Consider the following 25,270-nt stretch of genomic DNA (forward strand, 5'->3'; position numbering starts at 1 on the left):
GGAACTCTGCCGTCCTCTGTGTTACTATTCACACGACTGTTGGCGCACTCTATTGTCTTCGATTAAAACAAATTGTGGAGATGATGGGGTTCCATGAACTGTTCAACTGGTAAATGCTTATCACAGTTTATTAGATTTTCCGCCAGGCATATTTCCATGGATTCTTTAATAATGAAGTCCCAAAAAGTTGTAGCTGTGGTCAGAATCACATTTTTACCATACTCCATAGAATTCCAGTGGAAATACATTGTTTGGCAATAGCGGACTTGCTTGGTTGCAAAAGTTGAGTGCAACATTGATGTTCAGAGCAGCATTCTTTCACAGTGCTTGTGGTCTATCCTATGTTAGCCATACCACACGGACAAGGTATTTTGTAAATTCCAGCCTTCCGCAATTTCAAGTCATCCTTTACCGATCCCAAAAGGTCTGCAGTCTCAGATGGTGGACGGAAAAGTTTCAGGTGGACATCACTGCTTTGTTTCAGCATGTTCTATCCTCAACATACTTCGTGTTCAACCAAGAATATTTTGAGGAGATTGACAATGTCGCCATGGGCAGACATCTGACTAGCTTGGTGGCCAACATTTTTATGGAGGATATCGAGGAGAGAGCACTTGATTCAGTTGCCCTTAAACCAACTATATTTTGGAGGTATGTGGACAATACGTTCATAGGCTGGCCTCATGGGGAAGATAAATTGACTGAGTTTCTTCATCACCTCAACTCCATTCATAACAATGTTCGCTTCATCATGGAAGCAGAGAAAGATGGTTGCCTGCCTTTCTTGTATGTCTAGGTTAGATGAAAGAATGATGGTTCTCTTGGGCATTCACTTTATTGGAAACCCATTCAAGCATCCAGTTGTCATCACCTGTTGCAAACTAAGAGTGTGCTTGAAACACTCATACCCAGAAGTCACACTTTCTCAGATCTAGATAGTTTATGTAAAGAGTTTGCTGACCTAAGACAATGTTTAGAAAGAATGGATATTCCCCCAGCAGATTAACTGGGCATTGTCAGTAGAAATTAAGAATCAGGAAGTGGATGTAGAGGAGAAAACGCTGGCGAAATCTTTAGCTCTTCTTCCTTTTGTGGGCACCATTTCATTTAAAATAGTCAGAATCCTCAGTAAATTTCAAGTGAAAGTGATTTTCCATCCACCATCTAAGATTGCAGACCTTTTGAGATCAGTGAAGGATACTTACTATTGCGGAAGGCAGGAACTTACAAAATAGCTTGTCAGCCTACGTGGAACGGACCACATGCTGGACTGAACATCAACATTAGGCTCAACTTTTGCAACCAAGCCAGTCTACTATTGCCGAATACTGTATTTCCACTGGGCATTCAATGGAGTATGATAGAAATGTGGTTCTGACCACAGCTACCTCTTTTTTGGAAACCATTATTAAAGAATACGAGGATATACACGTGGCAGAAAAATCTGATAAACTGTGATAGCGGCTACCAGTTGGACAGTGCGTGGAACCCCATCATCTCCACAATTTGTTGTAATCGAAGACAACAGAGTGTGCCTACAGTTGTGGCAAGCAATAATGCAGAGGACAGTTGTGTTCCAAGGTTCCACCAGTGAGGGCACTGTTGCCATGAAGTGTGATCCACCTGTCAATTTGAATTTTAAGACATGTATGGAGTACTGGCATTGCATTACATATAATGGAACAGAGCAAGTATTCATCACTCTTCTATGGCTCACCTGAAGGCGACTGGCAGGTGCCCAGTCAAAATATCATGCAATGAATTAATCGACAGCAGGCTGCAGGCCTGAAATTTGTTTGAACGGGCTGAAGGTGTTGGTCCATAAGGCCAGAGATTCTCTCTTTGGGGCACAGTAACCGAATGCAATGTGGTATTCTTGGTGGTTGCGTTTACAAACTCAAGGAAGCATTTAGTAGGTATGAGTGCGGGAGGTGGTGGAGTTGAGGAGACAGACAGACTCATGGGAGAGATTCTGAAATTACAAATCACTGAGGCTGCAGTGGAAGTGCCTGATCTTAATGAAAATCATCTAAAAGTGGCAATAGACACTTAACACAGTGATTTGTGTAATGGTTCTGGGATGGGCCTAAAGATTTGAGGAGGGACTAGGAATCCTTCTGGATTTCTGGAATGGGGTCACTGTGGCAGGGCATGTAGGAGGGTGTATCTGACAGCTGGTGGGTTCCTCTGATCAGCTGACTCATAATCACAGTGATGGAGCCTTTGTTTGTATTTAGGATTGGTTTTTTGATTGTGAATTGACATTGTTTCTGCGAATGTTAGGTTGGTTTCGATGTTGAGGGATTTGGGGAGTGATGGTGAGACAGTGTTTGGTGTTAGGAAATTCTGGAAAGTTAACAGGGGGTGACTTGAGAACAGTGGGGATGGATTGAGGTTGGCTGGAGGAGTAATCTGGGTCATGCAGGATTCTGTAATGGTTTTGGATTGAGTGCAAGGGCTATTGTTGTAATGTTTCCACTGAAGGGACTGGGAGAAGGAGAGGAGGTCTTTAACCAGAGCAGCAGACTGAATTTGGGGAGTAGGGAAAAAGGTAATGTCTTTGGAAAGGACTGATGCTTTTGTAGGACTGAGGCTTTTGGAGGAGAGATTCACCACTGTGTTGCAAGTCTTGTGAGGCTGTGGATTGTTTAGGGTGGTGGGAGGGAGTTGCTGAGTGTGTGGTAAATGTAGAAGGTCTGCAAGGTATGTTTCTGCAGCTATGACGGGCTGTGTGGGAGGTTTGTTGGATGTTCTTGTAGTGGTGGCTGATAGTAATAATCAAGGTGGGCTATAAGATGAACTGACTGGTCAGTTTTTGAGGTGTTGTTGTGTGTGCTGATGTGGCTCCTGAAGGGCAAGGGTATCAGTTTGGGAGATGGGATGCATGAATTTGGGATTCAGAGCAGGGGAGTTTTTGTGGATGGAGGGGAGGTAGTGCAAGGACATTCGGGCCTGATTGATGCAGGTTTGCAGGACCAGGTTAGTGAGAACTGTGACTGATGGTATTTGAACAGATTGTCATTGTGCAAGGAGGGGTTCCAACCAGAGATAGGAATTTGATGATCAGGTCAGGCCATGCCAAAGACAGTAGTCACGTGTGTGTGGCAAAGTTGTGTGAATGTGTGGGAGTTCTGTTTCTGACTAAGGACTTTGTCCAAATGCTTATATACAGGGTCAGGCAAAAAGACTTCCAGAATTTGGTGACACCACTGTGTGAGTTGGGTGTTATTGTTGTGGAGGTGGTGTCAATTGATATTGTGCCATTTTAATCTGGTGCAGTTGCTTGGCTAGGTAAGCATCATTCATTTGTTGTGGAGGAGTGTATTCGTAATGGTGGTTCTGCGATTACTACTCAGTGAACATTTCACATTCAGTTTGAATTTGACTGACATGATTCTGTTCCTGATAGAAAAACTATTTGACTTTGGGTATCAAACTTTAGAGCCTCAGATTCTGCACTGAAAAGAAAATCTATTGGGCAGTCTCAAACTGTGATAATGCTGGAAAATGTGGCACATGTGAGAGCATCCGTCCAGCAATCTCCAAAGCATTCACCAATTAAACATGCAGTTGCCCTGGGATTTTATGGTAGCACCATCTGCATAAAGATCTTTACATGCATCCCTACAAAATGATTGAGAGAGATTTGCAACTTGCAGAGCTGTGTGTTAGGAAATTCTTCGGATCGCTGTTTTGATCTCTTATTATGAGGCCCGCTTCCACCTGTCAGGTACAGTGAATAAACAAAAGTTCCTTTACTGGGTGACAGATCCCTGCAGAAATTTTTCCAATGACCACTTCACAGCCATTGTGTGAGATTTTGGTGCGCCATAACTGAATTTGGTGTGTGGGGTTCCGTATTTTTTTGAATAAGATGGTGTAATTGTAATAGTTAATTCAAATTGCTACTGACATGTGATAGAGACCTAACACCCCAGGCAAATTACTAATAAAATCAGCAAATGGGAGAAAATATGTATAAAATTTTGAAACTTACGGAAAATACTCATATGGGGTGTAGTAATAAGAATCAGAAAAATTCGCCTTCATAGGGGGGAGGCCCGTCCCCCTTTTATCAACTCCAAAAGTCAGTTTGTACCATATTTTAAATTTATACACAAAACGGCTCATTTTTCGAATAGAGCTGTTATTAGTAACTATATTCCTCACAAAATTGTACATGAAAAAGATCTTGTGCATCTTTTCAGTGATACAAATGGTATTTGAGGTATAAGAATTGGAATAGAATTCTGTTAACGTAATAGTTTGAAGTTTTTGTTACTTAGCAAACTATTTAAATGAAAAGCATAATTAAGTATATGGAAATATTTCATAGCCTATATGTTCTGCTTGATGATATTGCTTTTGTGATCAGTATTGTTGAAATCAGGAGTTCATGCCAACAATGAAAACACAAGTTCTTCTTCCCATTCACTCAGTGCTCCCCTACCACTAGTGGCGCTGCCATTTCTTCTTACCCAGTGTCCAGTTCAGTTTGCCATTTCTTCTTACCCAGTGTCCAGTTCAGTTGAGTTAATGTTGTGAACTGTCAAAGTAGTGCCATGGAGTTCTATTTTTGTGACAGTATTTATCAGTTTCTGGTGTTATGTAGTGCTTCTGCTTAGTGTCATTTCTTTTGTCGGAACTGAGAAAACAATTATGCTGGACCCTACTACATGTTTTATTTGTGGTAAATCTGTTCCGGATGGAGAGACATCAATAGTGATGAAGGGCTTGGAAACTCTGATATGCATCAGGAAGGAACGGAAGGATGGGGCTCATAATCTTCTTCAGAACGCTGGTCTGATTGAAGTGCATAAGGCATGTTGACGTGAATATATTAATGAATGTAATATAAGGAAACTAATTAATCAGAATGTTGCACAAGCAGATGATAAAACTTTGAGGTCCTCTTCCTCTTATCCATTCAGTTTCAAAAAAAGATTGTTTAATATGTGCTGAAAAGTGTGACATAGAGGCGGAATCTAAAAGACCACTCCACAAACACCTTGGAGTGTTTGAAGTTCGCTCTAACTGTGAAACATATGCTGCTTGAGAAAGCAGAGAAACACAATGATGATTTCGGTAGAAAGGTTGCCGAAAGCACCAACAGTGTTTTGTGTTTAGTAGCTGCAGAAGCTCATTATCATCAAGATTGCTATGCTAAATTAGTGGTGAACCACTCCTCTGTTCAAAAAAAGAGACCACTCTCAAGATACCAACTTTGATGTCACTTTTCAAGAATTATGCAAATTTATAGATAGTTCAGAGGAATTTCAATTTTTACTGTTCGATTTGTTGAAGAAAGTTAATGAATGTCTCCCAGAAGGGGAAACAATGACTATAAAAACTCTGAAAAACAAACTGACTGAACACCTCAGTGATGGGGTCTTGTCTGCCACAGTGCCAAAGAATCCCCAAGTTGTATGTTTTCATGGCAGTGGCCGCAATCATTTGAATCAGTGGTGCAATGAACGAGCTGTTAATAAAAATGATGAGAGAAAAATAATAGTAGAAGCAACAGCAGCTATCATTCGTGAAGATATAAGAATGACTCCTTTCAGTATTGCCGATCATCCAGATGTCAATGACTTGACAGAGAATGCTGAAGTTATGGTTCCTGACACTTTACATGAATTTTTGAAGGGTGTTGTTTTGTCAAAAAAGAAAGGTAGTGAACAATCCCCTTTAAAAACATATACAGCAATATCCCATGGGATTGTGTCAGTTACCAGGCCTCGTTCATTTATCTCCCCACTGCAACTTGGTCTTGCAGTGTACTTGTTTTGTAAAGGGGGAACAAAAAAAATAGTTGAAATTGTCTCAAATATGGGTTTCTGCTCTAGTGTGGCTTTATTTGAGGCTTCTGCCATTCAGTTCTGGAAACCAGATATTCTCGCAGTTTGTTTTTCATAATGCTGACTTCAGTATTGCAACAATGATGGGCAAAGGTACATTCCATGCTATGGATGGAATCAGGCGTGTGACTCCTGAGAGAGCGATAGAATATCAAAAAGTAATGAAACTCTGTGTCATGCTGAGCTCTACTGAAACAGTAAATGCTAAAAAAATTAGTTTGCTAATATTCCGAAGGTAGGATAGAGTTGGAATTGAAGAAAGTAATTTGCAAAATGTCTATCCAGAACAATCCGTCTCTAAAGCAACAGCCCCTACCAATCACGATTTTACTTGGATGATGGGAAAGCCTTTACAGCTTTCTATTCCTGCATGGCAATGTTTTATGGAGAAAATCACAACTGGAAAACCTTATAGACAATCAAATGTATTAGTGCTTCCATTCATCAACAGCCCACCCACAGATTATACAACTTTTTTAACTGCTTTAACTAGACAATCAAATGTATTAGTGCTTCCATTCATCAACAGCCCACCCACAGATTATAGCACTATTTTAACTGCTTTAACTTGTGCCATCATGAAGAGTAAGAAGACCACACAGCAACCACTCTACATGAAAGCTAAAGATATAGTTGCAATAGAGGCTAATGGTGGGAATTAGCTATTCCCTAATGTAGTTATTTGATTAGGAGACTTTCACTTAATGTCCTTCTAAAATCAGTAGGATTTGTAATGAGAGACAGTTGACTCTCTCAACTTTTGGTGACTGTATATGCTGCAGCTTCTGTTCCCCATATACTTTCTGGTCATGCATACACGAGGACAGTTCAGGCTCACTCTGCAGTCATGTGTGCTCTTTCCATCATGATACTGGAGGAAATGGCAGTCATGGAGGAGAAGAAGCAACATATTTAAGACTGTATTTCTGATTTGAGTGGAAATGATGCATCTTTTGGCAATTTGGAAAAAGATAAAGTGATTGAAAAGCTGAAAAATAAATCTGTCAACATAGTGGATGATATTAAGCAAAGAGGGATAACTATCCAGTTATGGATACAATACATTCAGCTTGTCATCTTGGCATTGCATCTCATCCAGGCAGAGCTTATGGGGAATTGGGAGCTCCATATAGAATGTGTAAGAGCTGTGCTCCCAATATTCCACGCAGCTGGTCACTTTTCTTTTGTACCTCCAGGACATGGAAAAACTGAAAGAAACCATGAAACCTGTGAAGTTCGATAAATTCACCAAGGACAGCTTTTTCACGGTTTGACGCTCTAATAAGTATTGGTGTGAAGTATAGACCGACCTGATGATAGGACAAATGCTTATGAAGAACCTGAAGAGTGTTGGAGGTGCTTCACACAGAAGAGGTTTCACCTTTACTGTCTTGAACTGATGGATTTGCAGTATACCAATAGCCATCACAGATGTGAAACTATGGAACATTTCTGCAATTTACATTTGGTTTCGAGTGATCAACATGTTGAACTGAGGAGTGGGAGTATAAAAATTGACAAGAAAATTCGCAGAACATTTCAGCTATGGTTGCAACAACACCCTCCATTTCTTTATAAAGAGCAAGATCAGGATTAGTAGCTTCTCAGGAAGTAAACTGTGACAAAGCTGTGTCTGTTGGTGAAGAAGCTCTTCGAACAATATTAACTGTCTCACCAAAACTTGGTTCTTGAAGCTTAAGTGATCCAACATGGTTAGGACAATGTGCATGTCAACTGTTGGGCTTGAAAAAAATATAACTCAAGTAGGTACAACACAGTTACTTGAGAGAATACTGTGCACGCTTCATTCACCTGAAGATTTAAAGGATTGCTTTACGTATGAATTATCAAGTGTACCAATGTCTCTGACAGCAGTGGATTGGTGAGGAAAACAAAAAAGTCATCGCTGTACAATCTTTTCAATCAAGTACCTGAAAAGAAAATTGACAATAATGAATTGAAGGTCTTTGTTATAGCTGGTGGGGTTCTTATCCACTATGTCGAGTGACACGAGAATAGAACTTTTTGTGACATTTATTAAACATTAACAGCCTATATTCAGAGACTTTATATAGATGATGTTGCTGTTGTATTTGATGGATATTCGGAAAGTTCTCTGAACATAAAAACTAGGGAATGCCAAAGGTGAACAATTAAGCAGTTCTTGCGAGAAATTATCTTTAATGACGAAACATTATGTGTTGAATCACAGTCCGCCTTTCTTAGTATCCTCAGCAATAAGGAAGTGTTTATTGCACAGCTTGAGCAAAAACTAGACAGTTTTGGTATTGAAACCAGTATTGCAGATGACGATGCAGATGTTGCAATTGTTGCAAAACCAATAAATGCCTCAAAATTTTTCCAGCAAGTGATTATAGTAGGTCAAAATGTAGATCTTCTTGTGCTACTCTTCCTCCAGATAACACAAACATAATCCTGATGAAGGAAGGTAAAGGTAGCATCAGAACAAAGTGTTACTTCTAAAGATATACGTAATTCCTCACTCATTCATGAATCCAAGAATTCGATACGGTTTCTTCACGCAGTAAGCGGTTGCGACAGCACGTCAGCCTTGTTTGGGAAATGAAAGCTGCAAGCTTTACAACTATTCAACCGGTATCCCCAACGTAATAATATTCCACGGTTATTCAACGATCCTGCTTCCTCTCCTGATACCATTATAAAAGTAGGAGAGAAATTTATACTCTCTCTCTCTCTCTCTCTCTTCACAAAAACATTAGAGAGTCCTGATGATGACAACTTAAATGCCATTTGATTTAAATGTCTTAATGTATTTGTGGGTCAGGCAAACAATGCTATCATATACTCTCGTTTGCCACCCACTACTGATGCAGGACACCTTCACTCTTACTGAGTTTACCTACAAGTCCAGCTATAGCTGGAGAACAACTAGGATCCCAAAAACTGGGCTGGAGGAAATCAAACTCATCTCTTTCCTCAATTCACATGAAACGACCACCTGCTCCAGAGAAAATACTGCTATTGGTTTCATGCTGCTGCACTCAAGGCTGCAGAAGGAATTTCAGATGTGTGATGTGTGAAGGCTATCCTACATAGCACAATGATGTGCAAAAAGTTTCATGGACAAAGATGCACTAATGTACCTTGCAATGATTTGGCAGAAGATTTGTATGATGGTGTATATATATCCAAATCTTTTGCCAAACACACACACACACACACACACACACAGCATGTAGACGATGAAAATATCATCATATCTAACAAACAAATAATAGTTATTGCAGTATTTTCATTGTCTACATGCTGTACATATGATTGTAAACATATTGCAACAAAAGTAATTGCTGATTAGTTTCATAGAAATTCTTAATTTTCATGAAAAATTATTTTCATTCCAATAATTTAAGTTGCATAAATATAAAGTAAAAGACTGTAAAGCAAAATTGATCCATATAAATAAAAGTCTGTTTTAAAAGAAATTTCACTTTTTTTTTACCTTCAAATTTGAGTATTCATAAACTAATTACCTTGCTTAAACATGCATTTGACCTTCTCTGAATAGAATTTCACCAGAAATATTTTCTTTTCATATAGATAACTTCGTAAAATTAGAAAAAAACGAAAATAAATTACAATCAGGGGTGGGGAACGGTGAAGCTCCCCCAATAGGGTCGGGAATGTTCCTTTTTTTTTACTTCTACATCCCCTAAGAGTGTTTTCCCAAAGTTTCAAAACTTTATAAATTCTTTCCTACATTTTTCCCAATTTGCCTGGACTATAAATTAAACCAGACTTTTGGGAACAACGAAGAATGAGAAGTCTGGTTCCAACAAGGAGCCACAGTTCACACTTCTCAGCGTTATCTAGAAATTTGGAGAGTTTTTTCCTCAATGCCTTCTCTCTTTGTGAGGAGACATTGCCTGTCACCTAAGGTCAGCCTGTTTATCACTTGTGTTTTTTTCTTTGGAGACACTTAAAGGCTCAAGTGTACAAAAATTGCCCCCCAACCCTGTAAGCACATACAGAGAAAATCGCTCAGATAGTGGCTACCAGTCCACCACATGAAGAACCATGGATAATTTCTGGGAAACACTTTGTCAATGTGTCTATAATGGAGGATGCCATTTACTGGACATAATTTTTGAAATCAACTAATGTAAAATAGCATTGTATTTGTTGTTTACAAATAAAAGTAGTTTCTCTGTGTCTTTAAATATCTATATTTGTGAAATATGGGAGGTCTTTTTACCACACCCTGTATCTCTCTTATTCTTTTCGTTGTGCTGGTCTGCAAGTCAACAGCACATCCTTGTTATGAATGGCAAATTATTTGGAATGTTCTGTAATCTTATACTTGTTAATCTATAACATGTTATGACAGAAACAGTAAACAAAAATAACAAGCAGCTACTCACCTCTGATTTGTTGCTTCACAACTCATAAACAGCACAGAAATTTATCTAGTATTCTGTGGTTATGTACTGAGTCTCTCACACAGAGAGCCAAACATTCCAACCCACAATGAAACTTCACAAGCTCCGAAAAGACCTATCTTTCCAATGTTAAATTAGCACTTATAAATTACATGTTTTTTCAGAAAGTATTTGAGATAGGAAGTTGAAATTTTTACTGGTTATTTGTTGGAGTATTGGTTACAACTTAACACAGGGATTTAAAAAAAAATTAATTAAGTTGTTAGAGATTAATTTTTTTCTATTTTAATGAAAATGGACTACTTTTTTGTGCCAGTTTTGTTTATGTCCATTATAATTATCCGGGCTGTTATGCCGTGGTCGGTTGATGAATTCTGAGGTGATTCCCAACGTTTCGTCTCCGACTGCGGGAGACATCTTCAAGGGGGTCCGTAGCTTGATGGAAGGTACAACACACACACTGGCTCGCTACTGACTGCCGCTAAATTCCGTGTCCGCGTGCCCCCGCGCCGCGGTGTGACGTCACGTGTTTTGAAAACGTCAGTGCAATTGGCCCCTGTCCGTCGCCGTTGATCGCCGTTGCCATCACCCAGTAGTGGACGAGTGGTACACATCTTCTTTAACACCGGCATCCATATACCGTTTAATTTGACGCCCTCCTCCTTTCGGTTGAAATTATTTGGGTGTTTAGCGATTTCGATTGCCTCCCTGTAGAGCCTTTCGTAGTATCCGCTCGTGGCCACTAGTACTTGCGTCTCCTCGAAACGAATATTGTGGTTCCTTGTCTGGAAAGCATGCTCCGCAACAGCTGATCGTTCCGTTTCTCCTCTTCTACAATTTCCCTTGTGCTCTTCCAAACGTTTAGAAACAGTTCTTTTGGTGGTACCCACATAAACATCACCACAGCTGCATGGGATCCTATACACTCCAGATTTTTCCAATGGTTTGCGAGCGTCCTTGGCAGGCCTAAGGTATTCCTGTATCTTCCTGGTGGGCTTGTAAATTACGGTAATATTCCGCTTCGTCAAGATCCTCCCTATTCTTTCCGTTACATTTTTAACAAACGGCAGGAAAACCTTAGATTTTGCAGTAGCCTGTACGTCAGTATGATTTCTGCGTGGCTGCCTCAATGCACGTTTTATTTCGGTGGACGAATATCCGTTCTTCGTTAGTGCATTGTGGAGATGTTCCATCTCAGCGTCGAGCAACTCAGGTTCACAAATATTTCTAGCTCTGTCCGCTAACGTCTTGATAACACCCCGCTTCTGTTGTGGGTGGTGGTTCGAATCCCAGTGCAAATAACAGTCTGTGTGCGTGGGTTTGCGGTACACTGAGTGGCGCAAACTACCATTTTCGTTTCTAAACACAAGCACATCGGGGGCGCGCGGACACGGAATTTAGCGGCAGTCAGTAGCGAGCCAGTGTGTGTGTTGGACCTTCCATCAAGCTATGGACCCCCTTGAAGATGTCTCCCGCAGTCGGAGACGAAACGTTGGGAATCACCTCAGAATTCATCAACTGACCACGGCATAATAGCCCGGATAATTATAATGGACATGATATTTCCGGCCGTGAAAGTTTACATTTTAGTATCAGTTTTGTTTATAAATTCAACAATATACAGGTTTTTAGAAAAAAGCTGTGTCAAGTTGTGCAGAAGGGACTGTGTAACATTTCCTGAAAATATGAAGCAAATTGGCTTGGTAGATCCTGAGAAAACATGCAATTTGTATGAAAATATAAAACTTTTGGAAATCGAGCAACAAATTTTGGACCTTTTTAGTGCATTCCAAATCCACTTCTTCATCTTCTGCAAACTCTTCCTCCAGCTTCCTCTTTGACCCCTCCCGTTTACTCTGGCTTGTATTTCTAGGCTACTTACGGCCCTGTCTACAGCCCAAAGACATTTCTTGTCTAAGGCAAGCATCGTTCATACCATGTTGAAACCTATCTTCATTTCCATATTTTGAAGTGTTTTGTGTCTTACAACATTGCCATCATTGAAAGTAACAACAACATTATACACACCAAAGTGAAGTGCTTCTATTCCAATAAGCACAGTCTTGGAGATTCGTGACCATATAACACTAGTTACACTTTCATTGGGGTTTTGAGTTTTTCTATGAACACACTTTCTAAACAGTTCATGTGCTGCTAAGTCTCTGAAAATAGGTTTTATCACCTCTGTTACTGCTTCAGGCAGACTATGTTTATGAGTGTACATTTCACAGTTAGCAATCCATTGTTGTACTTACACCGAATGTTTTCGCCTTTGGGACACAAGTAATGATGGGGACTTTCATTGGTTGACAAAGTATGAAAAAAAAAAAAAAAAAAAAAAAAAAAAGAAAAAAAAAAAAAAAAGGAGCCCAGACATTCTTCTTCATGTTATTAACACTGTTTATGTTTTCGCCAATAACCATTCCATAATAGTTCTGTATTTTGTCAGTTGCACTGTCCGTTAACCTTCGGTTCACATCCAACCCTTTACCATCTCTGAGTTTTTGTTTTTTGTTTGAAGCATTCAGTCACAGATGTCTTGATCCCATTCATTTCTACATGTGTCCAAATAAACTAAAATTTCTGCACTACAGCATCATCACATATGGCTCCAGTTCTTAAATACGTCAGAAACTTTTCGAATCACGGTCGCCAAGGTAATTCATGTATCACACTTTATCACACGCAACAGAATGTTGAAATCATGCTAGCAACATCAGCCACTTCCATTCCTCCACTACTGCCACTATAGGCAGCTGTGCAATTATTTTCATGTCTATCTTTATTATTTATTTATTTATTTTTATTTAATTTTTGGACACCTACAGTATTGAGATATTACTGCTACATCTAAAATTTTCCCTGTCTACATACTGGTGGCAGATACTACACCATGAAGAGATGTGTGTCCCTGTTTATTCCAGGTGCCATTGAATGCTGCAGTCAAGTCTCTATTGCCACTGTTTTCTATTACTGCCTCTTCCATAGCTTGCTTCAAAGATTCTATACAGACATCTTCTACTTTAGACCCTATAAATCTGTTATAGTTCGTAAACTTGGTTGGGGCATTTGGAAGATTTGTCATGCCACAGAAAACTGCTCCTGCAGTCGTATTCGTACCAATGGTATAAACAAATCTAATTTTGCGTTCAATCATTTTCTTCATTTGGATTTATTGCAACACTGTTCCAAAAGGTGGTAATGTATGAACACTTACCACACTTCAGTTCCATTTCAGTGATGATTCCCATTTGACATTTTATAGAGTTCCAGACTGACTTCATTACACCGAATACATCTTACACAGTTTGCAAAAATTCCGTTGAAAACTGACATATCAAATATTTCATTCACATCTGATTTTCCCATAAAACATTCATACTTTTTACTAACTGAATCAAGCTTCCTCTGCGAAGTACTTTCTTTCTCGCTTTCATTTCAATGGGCAGGTGTACCAGCAAGGTTAGGTTCACACACACACACACACACTTGGTTATTGTCTTTATTGTTTACCTACCTACCTACATTCGGCTTTCCAATATTTCTCCTTTTCTTAAAAGCATTCAGAGGATTTCTAGTCACTGTACATTTACCCATGATTATCCTTCAATAAAACAAGAGACTTTCAATGAACAGAATTCAGTACAAATATTTTCAGGATTACAAAAGAGTAAATGTGAAAAACACAACAATCGAGCGAATGATATATATTAAAATGTCACAGGTTAGCCACAACACTTACTTTGGAACATTTATTTTCTCTCACATCACTAAAATGTACACGGTGAGCATGTAGACTCATAAGTACAACATTTAGCAGAAGTTTAACAGTACCACAATGGCTCACGCCCATGCAGAACATATTTCAAAAGTATTTTAAAGATAGTTGTAGTTTTCTGAACTGAATAAATTATATCTCAGTTGAAATGGGAAAGTCTGTAGATGATTTTTAAAATGCAAAAAGTAAAAATTAAACATTTCATGATTTTGAACTTTTCTGGAGCCCTTTAAAATGAGTGCCAGGAAAGGATTGCAGTATGGCAGCTGTTCGCATAGTTAGCCCTTACAACAGTAGACATCAAAGTTGTGTCACTTTTGGTAACCGGTGTGAGAAAGAAATGTTGTACAGGACAGGAAAGGATGTAAAATATGAGGGTGTGCTGAAAAGTAATGCCTCCAAATTTTTTATGTGAGAACTCTTAAAGTTTTTTAAATAAAACAAACATTATTAACATCCTACATCTTCATTCTTCTTGTGTACATGTTTATTTTTCAACATAGTCAGCCTGATGACAAACACATCTCTCCCAACAAGATACCAGTTTGTAGATACTGTCACTGTAGAATATTTCACTTTGTTGATGGGGCCACAGCCTTACCTCTGTTTGCACCACTTCATCACTGTCAAAGTGAAGTACTTGAAGGTGTTCTTGAAGTTTTGGAAACAAATAAAAGTCAGATGGAGCCAAGGGGGGCTGTATGGTGGATGATTAGTGACAGTAAACCCAAGGTGTCAGATTGTTTTGGATGTCACAACAGTTTGTGTGGGCTGACATTGTCTTATTGAATGAGAGCGTGCTCTGTGTGTCAGTGAAATCTTCAAATTTGATACTTGATTACAGCACAGTGTTTCTCACACAACAAAATAGTTACATTGAACATCACCATGATACATGCTACAATTTGAAGTCCTCTTGGGGGTGAGTGCTGCCGATAAGTAGACATTAAGAATACAGATGTAGAATGTTAGTAATGTTTGTTTTACTTAAAAAGCTTTAAGACTTTCACATAAAAAATTTGGAGGTATGTCCTTGTAGAAAGAACAAAGAATGACTGAATGACTTCTAAATACATATTGCTCACATAGGGATCGTGAGGATGATACTAAAATAATTACAGCACACACAGAGAGATTTAAACAATCATTCTTCCCATGTTCCACACGTGATTGGTATAGGAAGAAACCCTAATAACCAGTACAGTAGGACGATCCTTCTGTCATATACACTTCTTGGTGGTTTGCAGAGTATAGATGTAGATGTAGATACAGAAATAGTGGTCAGCAGTGGCACATTTGGATGTCTGTGTAGCTTTGTATGGTTTATTGTATGTGATGGATTGAAAGAAGAAGAATGGGTAGCTTTGAGGGATGAAGTAGTGAAGGCAGCAGAGGATCTAGTAGGTAAAAAGACGAGGGCTAGTAGAAATCCTTGGGTAACAGAAGAAATATTGAATTTAAATGATGAAAGGAGAAAATATAAAAATGCAGTAAATGAAGCAGGCAAAAAGGAATACAAACGTCTCAAAAATGAGATCAACAGGAAGTGCAAAATGGCTAAGCAGGGATGGCTAAAGGACAAATGTAAGGATGTAGAGGCCTGTCTCACTAGGGGTAAGATAGATACTGCCTACAGGAAAATTAAAGAGACCTTTGGAGATAAGAGAACCACTTGTTTGAACATCAAGAGCTCAGATGGAAACCCAGTTCTAAGCAAAGAAGGGAAAGCAGAAAGGTCGAAGGAGTATATAGAGGGTCTATACAAGGGCGATGTACTTGAGGACAATATTATGGAAATGGAAGAGGATGTAGATGAAGATGAAATGGGAGATACGATACTGCGTGAAGAGTTTGACAGAGCACTGAAAGACCTGATTCGAAACAAGGCCCCCGGAGTAGACAACATTCCATTGGAACTACTGACGGCCTTTGGAGAGCCAGTCCTGACAAAACTCTACCATCTGGTGAGCAAGATGTATGAAACAGGCGAAATACCCTCAGACTTCAAGAAGAATATAATAATTCGAATCCCAAAGAAAGCAGGTGTTGACAGATGTGAAAATTACCGAACAATCAGTTTAATAAGCCACAGCTGCAAAATACTAACACGAATTCTTTACAGACGAATGGAAAAACTAATAGAAGCCGACCTCGGGGAAGATCAGTTTGGATTCTGTAGAAATGTTGGAACACGTGAGGCAATACTGACCCTACGACTTATCTTAGAAGAAAGATTAAGGAAAGGCAAACGTACGTTTCTAGCATTTGTAGACTTAGAGAAAGCTTTTGACGATGTTGACTGGAATACTCTCTTTCAAATTCTAAAGGTGGCAGGGGTAAAATACAGGGAGCGAAAGGTTATTTACAATTTGTACAGAAACCAGATGGTAGTTATAAGAGTCGAAGGACATGAAAGGGAAGCAGTTGTTGGGAAGGGAGTAGGACAGGGTTGTACCCTCTCATTGATGTTATTCAATCTGTATATTGAGCAAGCAGTAAAGGAAACAAAAGAAAAATTCGGAGTAGGTATTAAAATCCATGGAGAAGAAATAAAAACTTTGAGGTTCGCCGATGACATTGTAATTCTGTCGGATACAGCAAAGGACTTGGAAGAGCAGTTGAGTGGAATGGACAGTGTCTTGAAAGGAGGATATAAGATGAACATCAACAAAAGCAAAACGAGGATAATGGAATGTAGTCGAATTAAGTCGGGTGATGCTGAGGGAATTAGAGTAGGTAATGAGACACTTAAAGTAGTAAAGGAGTTTTGCTATTTAGGGAGCAAAATAACAGATGATGGTCGAAGTAGAGAGGATATAAAATGTAGACTGGCAATGGCAAGGAAAGCGTTTCTGAAGAAGAGAAATTTGTTAACATCGAGTATAGATGTAAGTGTCAGGAAGCCGTTTCTGAAAGTATTTGTATGGAGTGTAGCCATCTATGGAAGTGAAACATGGACGATAAATAGTTTGGACAAGAAGAGAATAGAAGCTTTCGAAGTGTGGTGCTACAGGAGAATGCTGAAGATTAGATGGGTAGATCACATAACTAATGAGGAAGTATTGAATAGGATTGGGGAGAAGAGAAGTTTGTGGCACAACTTGACCAGAAGAAGGGATCGGTTGGTAGGACATGTTCTGAGGCATCAAGGGATCACCAATTTAGTATTGGAGGGCAGCGTGGAGTGTAAAAATCGTAGAGGGAGACCAAGAGATGAATACACTAAGCAGATTCAGAAGGATGTAGGTTGCAGTAGGTACTGGGAGATGAAGCAGCTTGCACAGGATAGAGTAGCATGGAGAGCTGTATCAAACCAGTCTCAGGACTGAAGACCACAACAACAACAACAGATTGAAAGTTAGGTAAAGTGTCTGGTGCACAGTGCCTCAGTCGGATACAGGAGAGGGCTTTCCTTTCCTCATTTTTTTTTTTTTCCTTCCTTCCATTATAGAATTTCTGTTATTGTAATGTTTGCTTATTTGGCTGTCTTGCATTCTTACACATATTTTTCTTCTTTCTGCACACTGACTGGTTGCCCGGTATTGCACAATTTTAATGCCTACTGTTGTAACGTCCAATCATTCAAATAATTGACATATTGCAAACTGCTTCTCTCTTGATTGTGACACATATTTTGAGTAAGAGAACAGGCAACAGCGAAGCCACTGGCTCCACCAGAAGGCAGAAGAGCATGGAAGCTGAGCCTGAGCCAATGGGGGGTACACTGGCAGGAGAAGAGGCAAGGCCACCTCCATCGGTGGGGGAGCGGGAGGCAGATGGAGGGAGGAAGGTGGACCAGAGTCCATGGGCTCCACATTGGCAGGTTCAGGTGCGAGACGCTGGAGCCTAATGTGGCAGGCGAGTGGAGGACAGCCAAGGGCATGTAGGGGCAGCAACACAGAGGTATACTGCCACAAGTGGAAGCCTGCCCCTGGAACAATGTCATGACCAACTCTGCCACCCATCAGACCAGAAGACCACGGCAGTGGTGCTCCAGCAGGGTATGGGCGCAACCTATTGGCATGACTGGTCAGTTGCTACCTTCTGAACTCCACCACAAACTGACTTTGTGGCCCACCACAACATCCAGAAGCCACCTTTGATGCTGGTTGAAGGACTGGGCCCATACAACAGCCATGGGAGGAAAATGTGATATGACTTGGTGGTTCGTGGCATGCGAGTCAGGGTGCAACAAACCTAGAATTCCTGCAGCTGCAAACATTCTGCTGGACTGCAGCCAATGACCCATGTTGCCTAGTATGTAGCCAGAAAAATTGGCGACACACTGTTGTGGGAAGAGGCAGGCATGGACTTCTTCATTTTGTTCTTGAATGTAGACATGAAATGCTCCCCTCTAAATTAGAAGCTGGATTAATTGCGCTGTAGTCAGATGCTGGATACCATTGTGAATGGAAATGTCTTCAAACTCCTGTGGCACAAATTGCGTACCATTATTGGACATGAGGATCCTGGGGGCCCCTCAGTACCAAAAATAGCTGACAGCATGGGAACAGTACCAGTTGACAATGTGGAGGACAACTTGGCAATGTAGGAGAAGCTGGGCAATGCTCCAATCACCAACAACCACATGCTGCCCAAAAATGAACCCATGAAATTGACATGCACCATGTTCCAAGGATGCTCCACGGTCAGCCAAGGAGAAAACTAGTGCGGCAGTGCAGCCTGGTTCTGTGTACAGGCCCTGCAAGCCTGCACCAATTGTTCCATGTCACAGTCAATCACCTGCTGGCAGATGTGATGTCATGCCAATGCTTACATACAAATCATGCCCCAGTGCGACACATGCAGTAACTGGAATATGGGAGGATGCAACGTGGAGGGGGATGGTCGGTCGACAGCATTACTCACCCCCATGGGAAGCATGAGGACCTCCTCGACAACACAGAGTCGATCACACAGGGGGGGGGGGGGGGAAATTAAATAAATAAATAAAATGTACACCATGCCGGATGTGCACCAGACGAGACACGCCCCAGCCAGCCCAACTGGAAACTTGAAATGATTTTATGGAAAAATGGATCAGCAGCTGATGCAGTCATGACTTTTCATCATCAACATTGGCATTCCAGGCAGTGGATTGGTAATGAATTTCATAGCAGTAATCATTAAGAAAGAGGACCCATCACAGCAATCGATGGGTAGTCCTGTTTGGCAGCTTCAAATGAATGGCCAAATAAAGAGATGGTGATGAGGAGGAACCTTGCCCAATACAGGATAATGTAAAAAATTTTCAAACCTGATAATACCTACTGCCTCATTTTGTACCTATGAATAATTATGCCACACAGCAGTAAGTATATTACATGCATGAGCAATGGTCTGTTTGGTACCATTTGGGTTTTGGAAGGACAGAATTGCATGAATGCCATACTGCAAATTGTTAAAGGCCAGGGTTAAAGGTTTACCCAACGTAAAAGAAACCAGACACTGGGCAGAGCACACACATTGCTTGACAGACTGAAAAACTCATTGACAGTCTGCAGATCCAGTTAAGAAGATGGCAGATGTCTGACCCAGGTAATGAACAGAGCATAATACAGAATCTTTCCCAACAGAGACTGGAGCTTCTTCAAGTCTTTGGTGCTGACATTTTGATGATGGCTTTGACATAGTTGCCTGTAGGAGCAAAGTGTTCTTTGTTAAGCACATGTTCCAAAAAGTACACCTTCAGAGAGAAAAAACAGCACTTTTCCAGCTTGCAATGGAGGCCATTCTCCAGAAAGCATTGGAAAACTGACTGAAGGTTTTACAAAAGCTCCTTCGATGTAGGCACAGTTGCACAGATGGCATCAAGGTAAATGACACGGAAGGGAATGACCTGTATCAGCTGCTTCAAATACTGGTGATAAATTACCGGCACAGTTGAGTTTCCAAAATGCAAGCTATGAGACTGGTAAAACACAAATGTGCTATTGAGGACTAAGAAAGTCCGAGAACCTGTGTTCAATGGCAACTGCATGTAGGCATAGCACAAGTTGATACATGAAAAATACTGTGTTCCACCCCCTCCCCCTCCAACTTCACCAACAACTCCACTTGCTGCAGAATTGGATACGAAACTGAAATCCATGACACATAGCACATAGACCGTATGTTTAAAATCACCACAGTGGGATGGCCCACTTACTTGATGAAATAAGAGAAACGATGCCCTGAACCTACCAATGCTGCAACTCAGCCAGCCTTTACCTTACTACCCATGGAGAAGAGAATGGGGTGGAGGTGACAAAATTTAGGTACCACCAACATCTTAAAGAAAACCTGTGCCTCAGAATTTCCGCCTGACCCAAGGATTCTCAAACAATGGTCTCCACCCTAAAGAGTCAAAATCATGAAAGAGAATTGATTGAGACATCAAGTGCACTTTATTCGCTGTCTGGAAGCCAAAATCAGAAAAATGTCGAGCTCAAAAATATTTTTCTCCAATGGTGAACTGACCACTAACAATGTCAGTTGCTTTTAAAGATTTCTATTAGGTATGGCTGACAGAGACTTGCCCCCACAAAGGAATGCACTATTTACTATAAGAACAACTTTATGTAGTGGCCATTGCAAGTCTGGGCACCCCAAAAGCCTGTACATATCTAAATTAATGAGACTGACTATTGCTCTTGTGTGTACTTGAAATTCAACTGGTCATCCATCCATTAACATCAGCAAAACATGCCAGGGTGACACATGCGAGGCACCAAAGACAGCCCCAGAGTCCAGTGGAAACACAACGGCATCTAACGACTGAGTGGCAGCCCACTAGCTGTCACGAATAGGAGCCAAATGGCTTATCTGATGGCATATCCCACACATGGCCCCCATGAGTGGGCAGTCTAGTCGAACGTGCAACGAATGGCAATTGGGGCAGCACAGCTAGCTTGCTCACCAGACAAAAGAACAACATGAAGCAGCTGAAAAACATTATGAACAGGAATTACAATATTGCGGTCAATGTGAATATGAAGAATGTCAGTATCTTGATGCCACTGCATCAGAATTGTCAACAACAACAACAACACATGGGAACTTGGCAGGGGGCAAGTACCCCGTGTGGCACCAGGTGGTATTTACCAAGGACAATTAATTGGGCCACCTGCCAGTTACGAGAAAGGATGTCCCTTGCCGCCATGATAACTCATGCAATTCCACAATATGCACAGCTCTGGCTAAAAAAGGCTCAGACGAGGTCTAACCCTTAGTCTGAACCTGGGGATCAGGCATTAGGCATTAACTGGGCAATCATGACCCAGCTTAGACACCTTGTGATCCAGGCTGCATATGTCTGCTCAGGGCGTATATGGTGCTGATTAATCTGCAACCTTACATACACCACATGAGTTTCATGTCCAGAATACCGTATCAACAACCAATAAAGCTTGTCAAAGTGAAGTTTCTCGTCCTCAGTGGAGGGTTCCAAATTTTAGACAACTTCATATACACCCACAGTGCTGTACAACAACAAGGCCACCTTATTATCTAGATTGATGATGTGTCTTACTGGTGTTACAGCAAGAAACAGTGCAGGCAATTCTTCCAAACTCTCCCCCTTTCCGTAGACTCATCAAAATCAGCAAACAGCAGTTGGGCAGCGAATTTTAGACAACTTCATATACACCCACAGTGCTGTACAACAACAAGGCCACCTTATTATCTAGATTGATGATGTGTCTTACTGGTGTTACAGCAAGAACCAGTGCAGGTAATTCTTCCAAACTCTCCCCCTTTCCGTAGACTCATCAAAATCAGCAAACAGCAGTTGGGCAAGGATGTATAGCAAATCTACATTCTGATTCAGCAACGCCAGCATCTGCTCCTGCTGTTGCTGCTGCTACAGTTCCTTCTGTAGGCACAGCAGTTCCTGCCAGCATTGCATAAATGCCAGGTCCATGGTGGCCCAAATTTAATACTAGGAAAACAGAAACAAATAACTGGGGCATCACACACACACCTGTAAGAATATCCTTCATCACCACGTTAGTATCTGCACAAGCGTGACAACACCGCCACATTACACTCTCATTGCAGGCGCTTTAAGGGCTGATGGTGGCTCAATAATAGCTGTGGAACAGAAACACACGTGAGGAAGTAAAAACTCGCCGTGCGAGTTTATGTACGGCAAGCAGAAAGTCCAAAAGCTTATAAAGCCATGTGCAGGGATAAACTCAGCATGCAACTGCTGCATATAACAGATGACTGAGCACTCAGCAATAATACTCATATTCAAATTGACCACAGTATCGTATTTCCTGTTCATAATGTTTTTCAGCTCCTTGATGTTGTTCTTCCATTTGGTGGGCAAGGTAGCTGTCCTGCTCCAGTTGTCTCTCGTTGCACATTCGACGAGACTGCCCACTCGTGGAGGCCGTGTGTGGGATATGCCATCAGATAAGCCTGTCCGGCTTACTGCCGCCCACCAGTAAACACCCACCAGCAGGTCTGCCAATACTACATGCTGCGTGTGCACTCCATGGCATGTTTCTGCACTATTCCTCTGCACTACTGACCCCATTGTGCCTCCATTGTGATATCCCCTGGTGGGAATACTAAATCTACACTCTGCAAGAAACTAGTGCTAACTTCTTTATTTGAAGATAATTTTCTTCATTCCAAATAGGCTGATAAAGAGGAAAAGGAGTGCTAAACAAAATAAAGGAAATATTCTTAGGGTATTTCTAAGAATAATTTTTTGTATTTAGTTTCGAAGAATGTGGAACAGAAAAATATATATTAAGCAGCTGTTACTTAATAACTTTACAATGTGGTTTCCATCTTGTATTAAATATGTTTTGAAAAAATTCTCAGTCATTTATGAAATATGTATAATTTTGTATATGTAGTATTAAAAATATAGGTCTTGTGTTTTTTGAGCTGTGGCTTTGTAGCAGATATGACATCTTAGGCAAATGATCCTGTCTACTAAGATACACATTTTGAAGTACCTAACAACTGTTCTTTGTCCAGGTTGATTGATGGAATAAATATAACAACAGATGACAGTCATATGTGGAGTACGGGTTTTTTGAGTGGTGAACCAGTGACATTGACACTCACTTACCCAGAAAACAAAAAAATTGCAGGGCTGCGACTCTGGAATTTCAATGCATCACCAGACATGGTATACTGTGGAGTAAGTATAACATTTTCTAATATGCAACAATGGGAACTCCGGGATGTAATGTAACAATATTGTGAAAAGGAATGTTGCTACTTGCCATATAGCTGAGATGCTGAATCGCAAATAGGCACAACAAGAAGACTGTCGGAAAGTGACCTTTACGCCAGCAAAGCCTTGTTGGAAATAGACAAACACACAAATGCAGCTCATACATGTATGACCACAGTCTCTGGCAGCTGGAGCCAGATTGCAAGTGGCAGTGCATAATAGGAGAGGCAACCGGGTGGGGGTAAGGAAGAGTCTGGAGTGGGGAGTAAGGGACAGCAGAGTAGGGGTGGGGGATGGACAAGTTCTACTGTGGGAATGTGCATGGATGCAGTGAAGAGTAGGGCAGTTGGTGCAGTCAGGAGGTTAGATGGAGGGTGGGGGAGATAGGGAGGTAACAGATAGGGAGAGAAGTGAAAAGGATGCATTGGTGGAATAGAGGGCTGTGTAGTGCCGGAATGGGAACAGGGAAGGGGCTAGATGGGCAAGGACAATGGCTAACAAAGGTTGAGTCCAGGAGGGTTATGGGAACATAGGATATATTGCAGGGAGAATTCCCACCCGTGCAATTCAGAGAAGCTGGTGCTGGTGAGAAGGATCCATGTGGCACAGGCTGTGAAGCAGTCACTGAAATGAAGAACGTCATTTTAAGCAGTGTGCTCAGCATCAGGGTAGTGCAATTGTTTCTTGGCCACAGTTTGTCAGTGGCCATTCATGCAGACAGACAGCTTTTTGGTTGTCAAGTCCACGTAAAATGCGGCACAATGGTTGCAGCTTAGTTTTTAGATCACATGACTAGTTTCACAGGTAGCCCTGCCTTTGATGGGATAGTGATGTTTGTGACCAGGCTGGGGTATGTGGTGGTGGGAGGATGTATAGGACAGGTCTTGTATCTAGGTCTACTACAGGGACATGAGCCATGAAGCAGGGGATTGAGAGTAGAGGTTGTTTAGGTATGGACGAGGGTATTGTTTGGGACCAGGTGAAGCGAATGGAGAGAAGGTGTTTGGCTTCTGGAGGAATGTGGATAGGGTGTCCTCATCCTCAATCTAGATCATGAAGATGGTCCTACTCAACCCAACGAGCCACCTTCCTCAGTGTTGACCTCCACATCAAAGATGGCTTCATCAGTATCTCTGTCCAACCACCAGCAATACCTCCAACAGCTGCCACCCATTCCATACCAAGAAGTCCCTTCCATCCAGCCTAGCCACCCATGGTCGTCACATCTGTAGTGATGAGTGGTCCCTCTCGAAATATACCGAGGGTCCCATTGAGGCCTTTACAGATTGTAATTACCCTTCCAAACTTGTACAAAGACAGATTTCCTGTGCCTTATCTTTCCAGTCACCCACCACATTCCATAGTCCCTCTGTCTGACCACAGAGGAGCATTCCCCTCATGACTCAGTACCACCCAGGACTCCAGCAACTGAATTACATTCTCCACCACGGTTTCGACTATCTCTTGTCATGCCCTGAAATGAGAAATGTCCTACCCACTACCCTTCCCACCTCTCCCAAAGTGGTATTTTGCTGCGCACCGAACATACACAATATCCTCGTCCATTCCTACACAACCCCTGCTCCCAGCCCCTTGCCTCATGGTTCATGTCCCTGTAGTAGAGCTAGATGCAAGACTGCCCCATACATTGTCCCACCATCACCTATTCCAGTCTGGTCACAAACATCACCTATCCCATCAAAGGGATACACCCTCTGTGTAACCTCCAGACTGCATCAGCTGCCCTACTCTCCACCTTGGCCCTGCGCACTCCCACAGCAGCATTTTACCATACCCCACCCATACCCCGCCATCCCTCCCCCTCCCCACCCCAGCCACCTCCTTGTCCTCCATACCTTGCCTCTCACATCACGCGCTGCTACTCGCAATCTGTCTCCAAATGCCAGAGACTGTGGTCAAGTGTGAGAGTAGTATTTGTGTGTTTGTGTGTGCCTGTTTTCGTCAAAGGCCTTGCTGGCCGACAGTCGACAGTCCTTTTTTTTTTTTCCTATCTGCAACTCAGCATTCCCGCTACATGGTG

The 25,270-nt window shown here is 41.4% G+C and overlaps 1 protein-coding gene across 2 annotated transcripts in view; it reads left to right on the top strand.

Moving 5' to 3' along the window:
* LOC124805118 (katanin-interacting protein-like) overlaps positions 1-25,270 on the top strand; it is a 323,814-nt gene that overhangs the window by 211,053 nt on the left and 87,491 nt on the right. For both annotated transcript variants that reach the window (XM_047265570.1, XM_047265571.1), the window contains exon 10: positions 23,028-23,193. In XM_047265570.1, coding sequence (XP_047121526.1) covers positions 23,028-23,193 — 166 coding nt within the window. The remainder of the gene's footprint in view (positions 1-23,027; positions 23,194-25,270) is intronic.

The sequence above is a fragment of the Schistocerca piceifrons genome, chromosome 7 (genome assembly GCF_021461385.2).
Source record: "Schistocerca piceifrons isolate TAMUIC-IGC-003096 chromosome 7, iqSchPice1.1, whole genome shotgun sequence".
Classification (NCBI taxonomy): Eukaryota; Metazoa; Arthropoda; class Insecta; order Orthoptera; family Acrididae; genus Schistocerca; species Schistocerca piceifrons.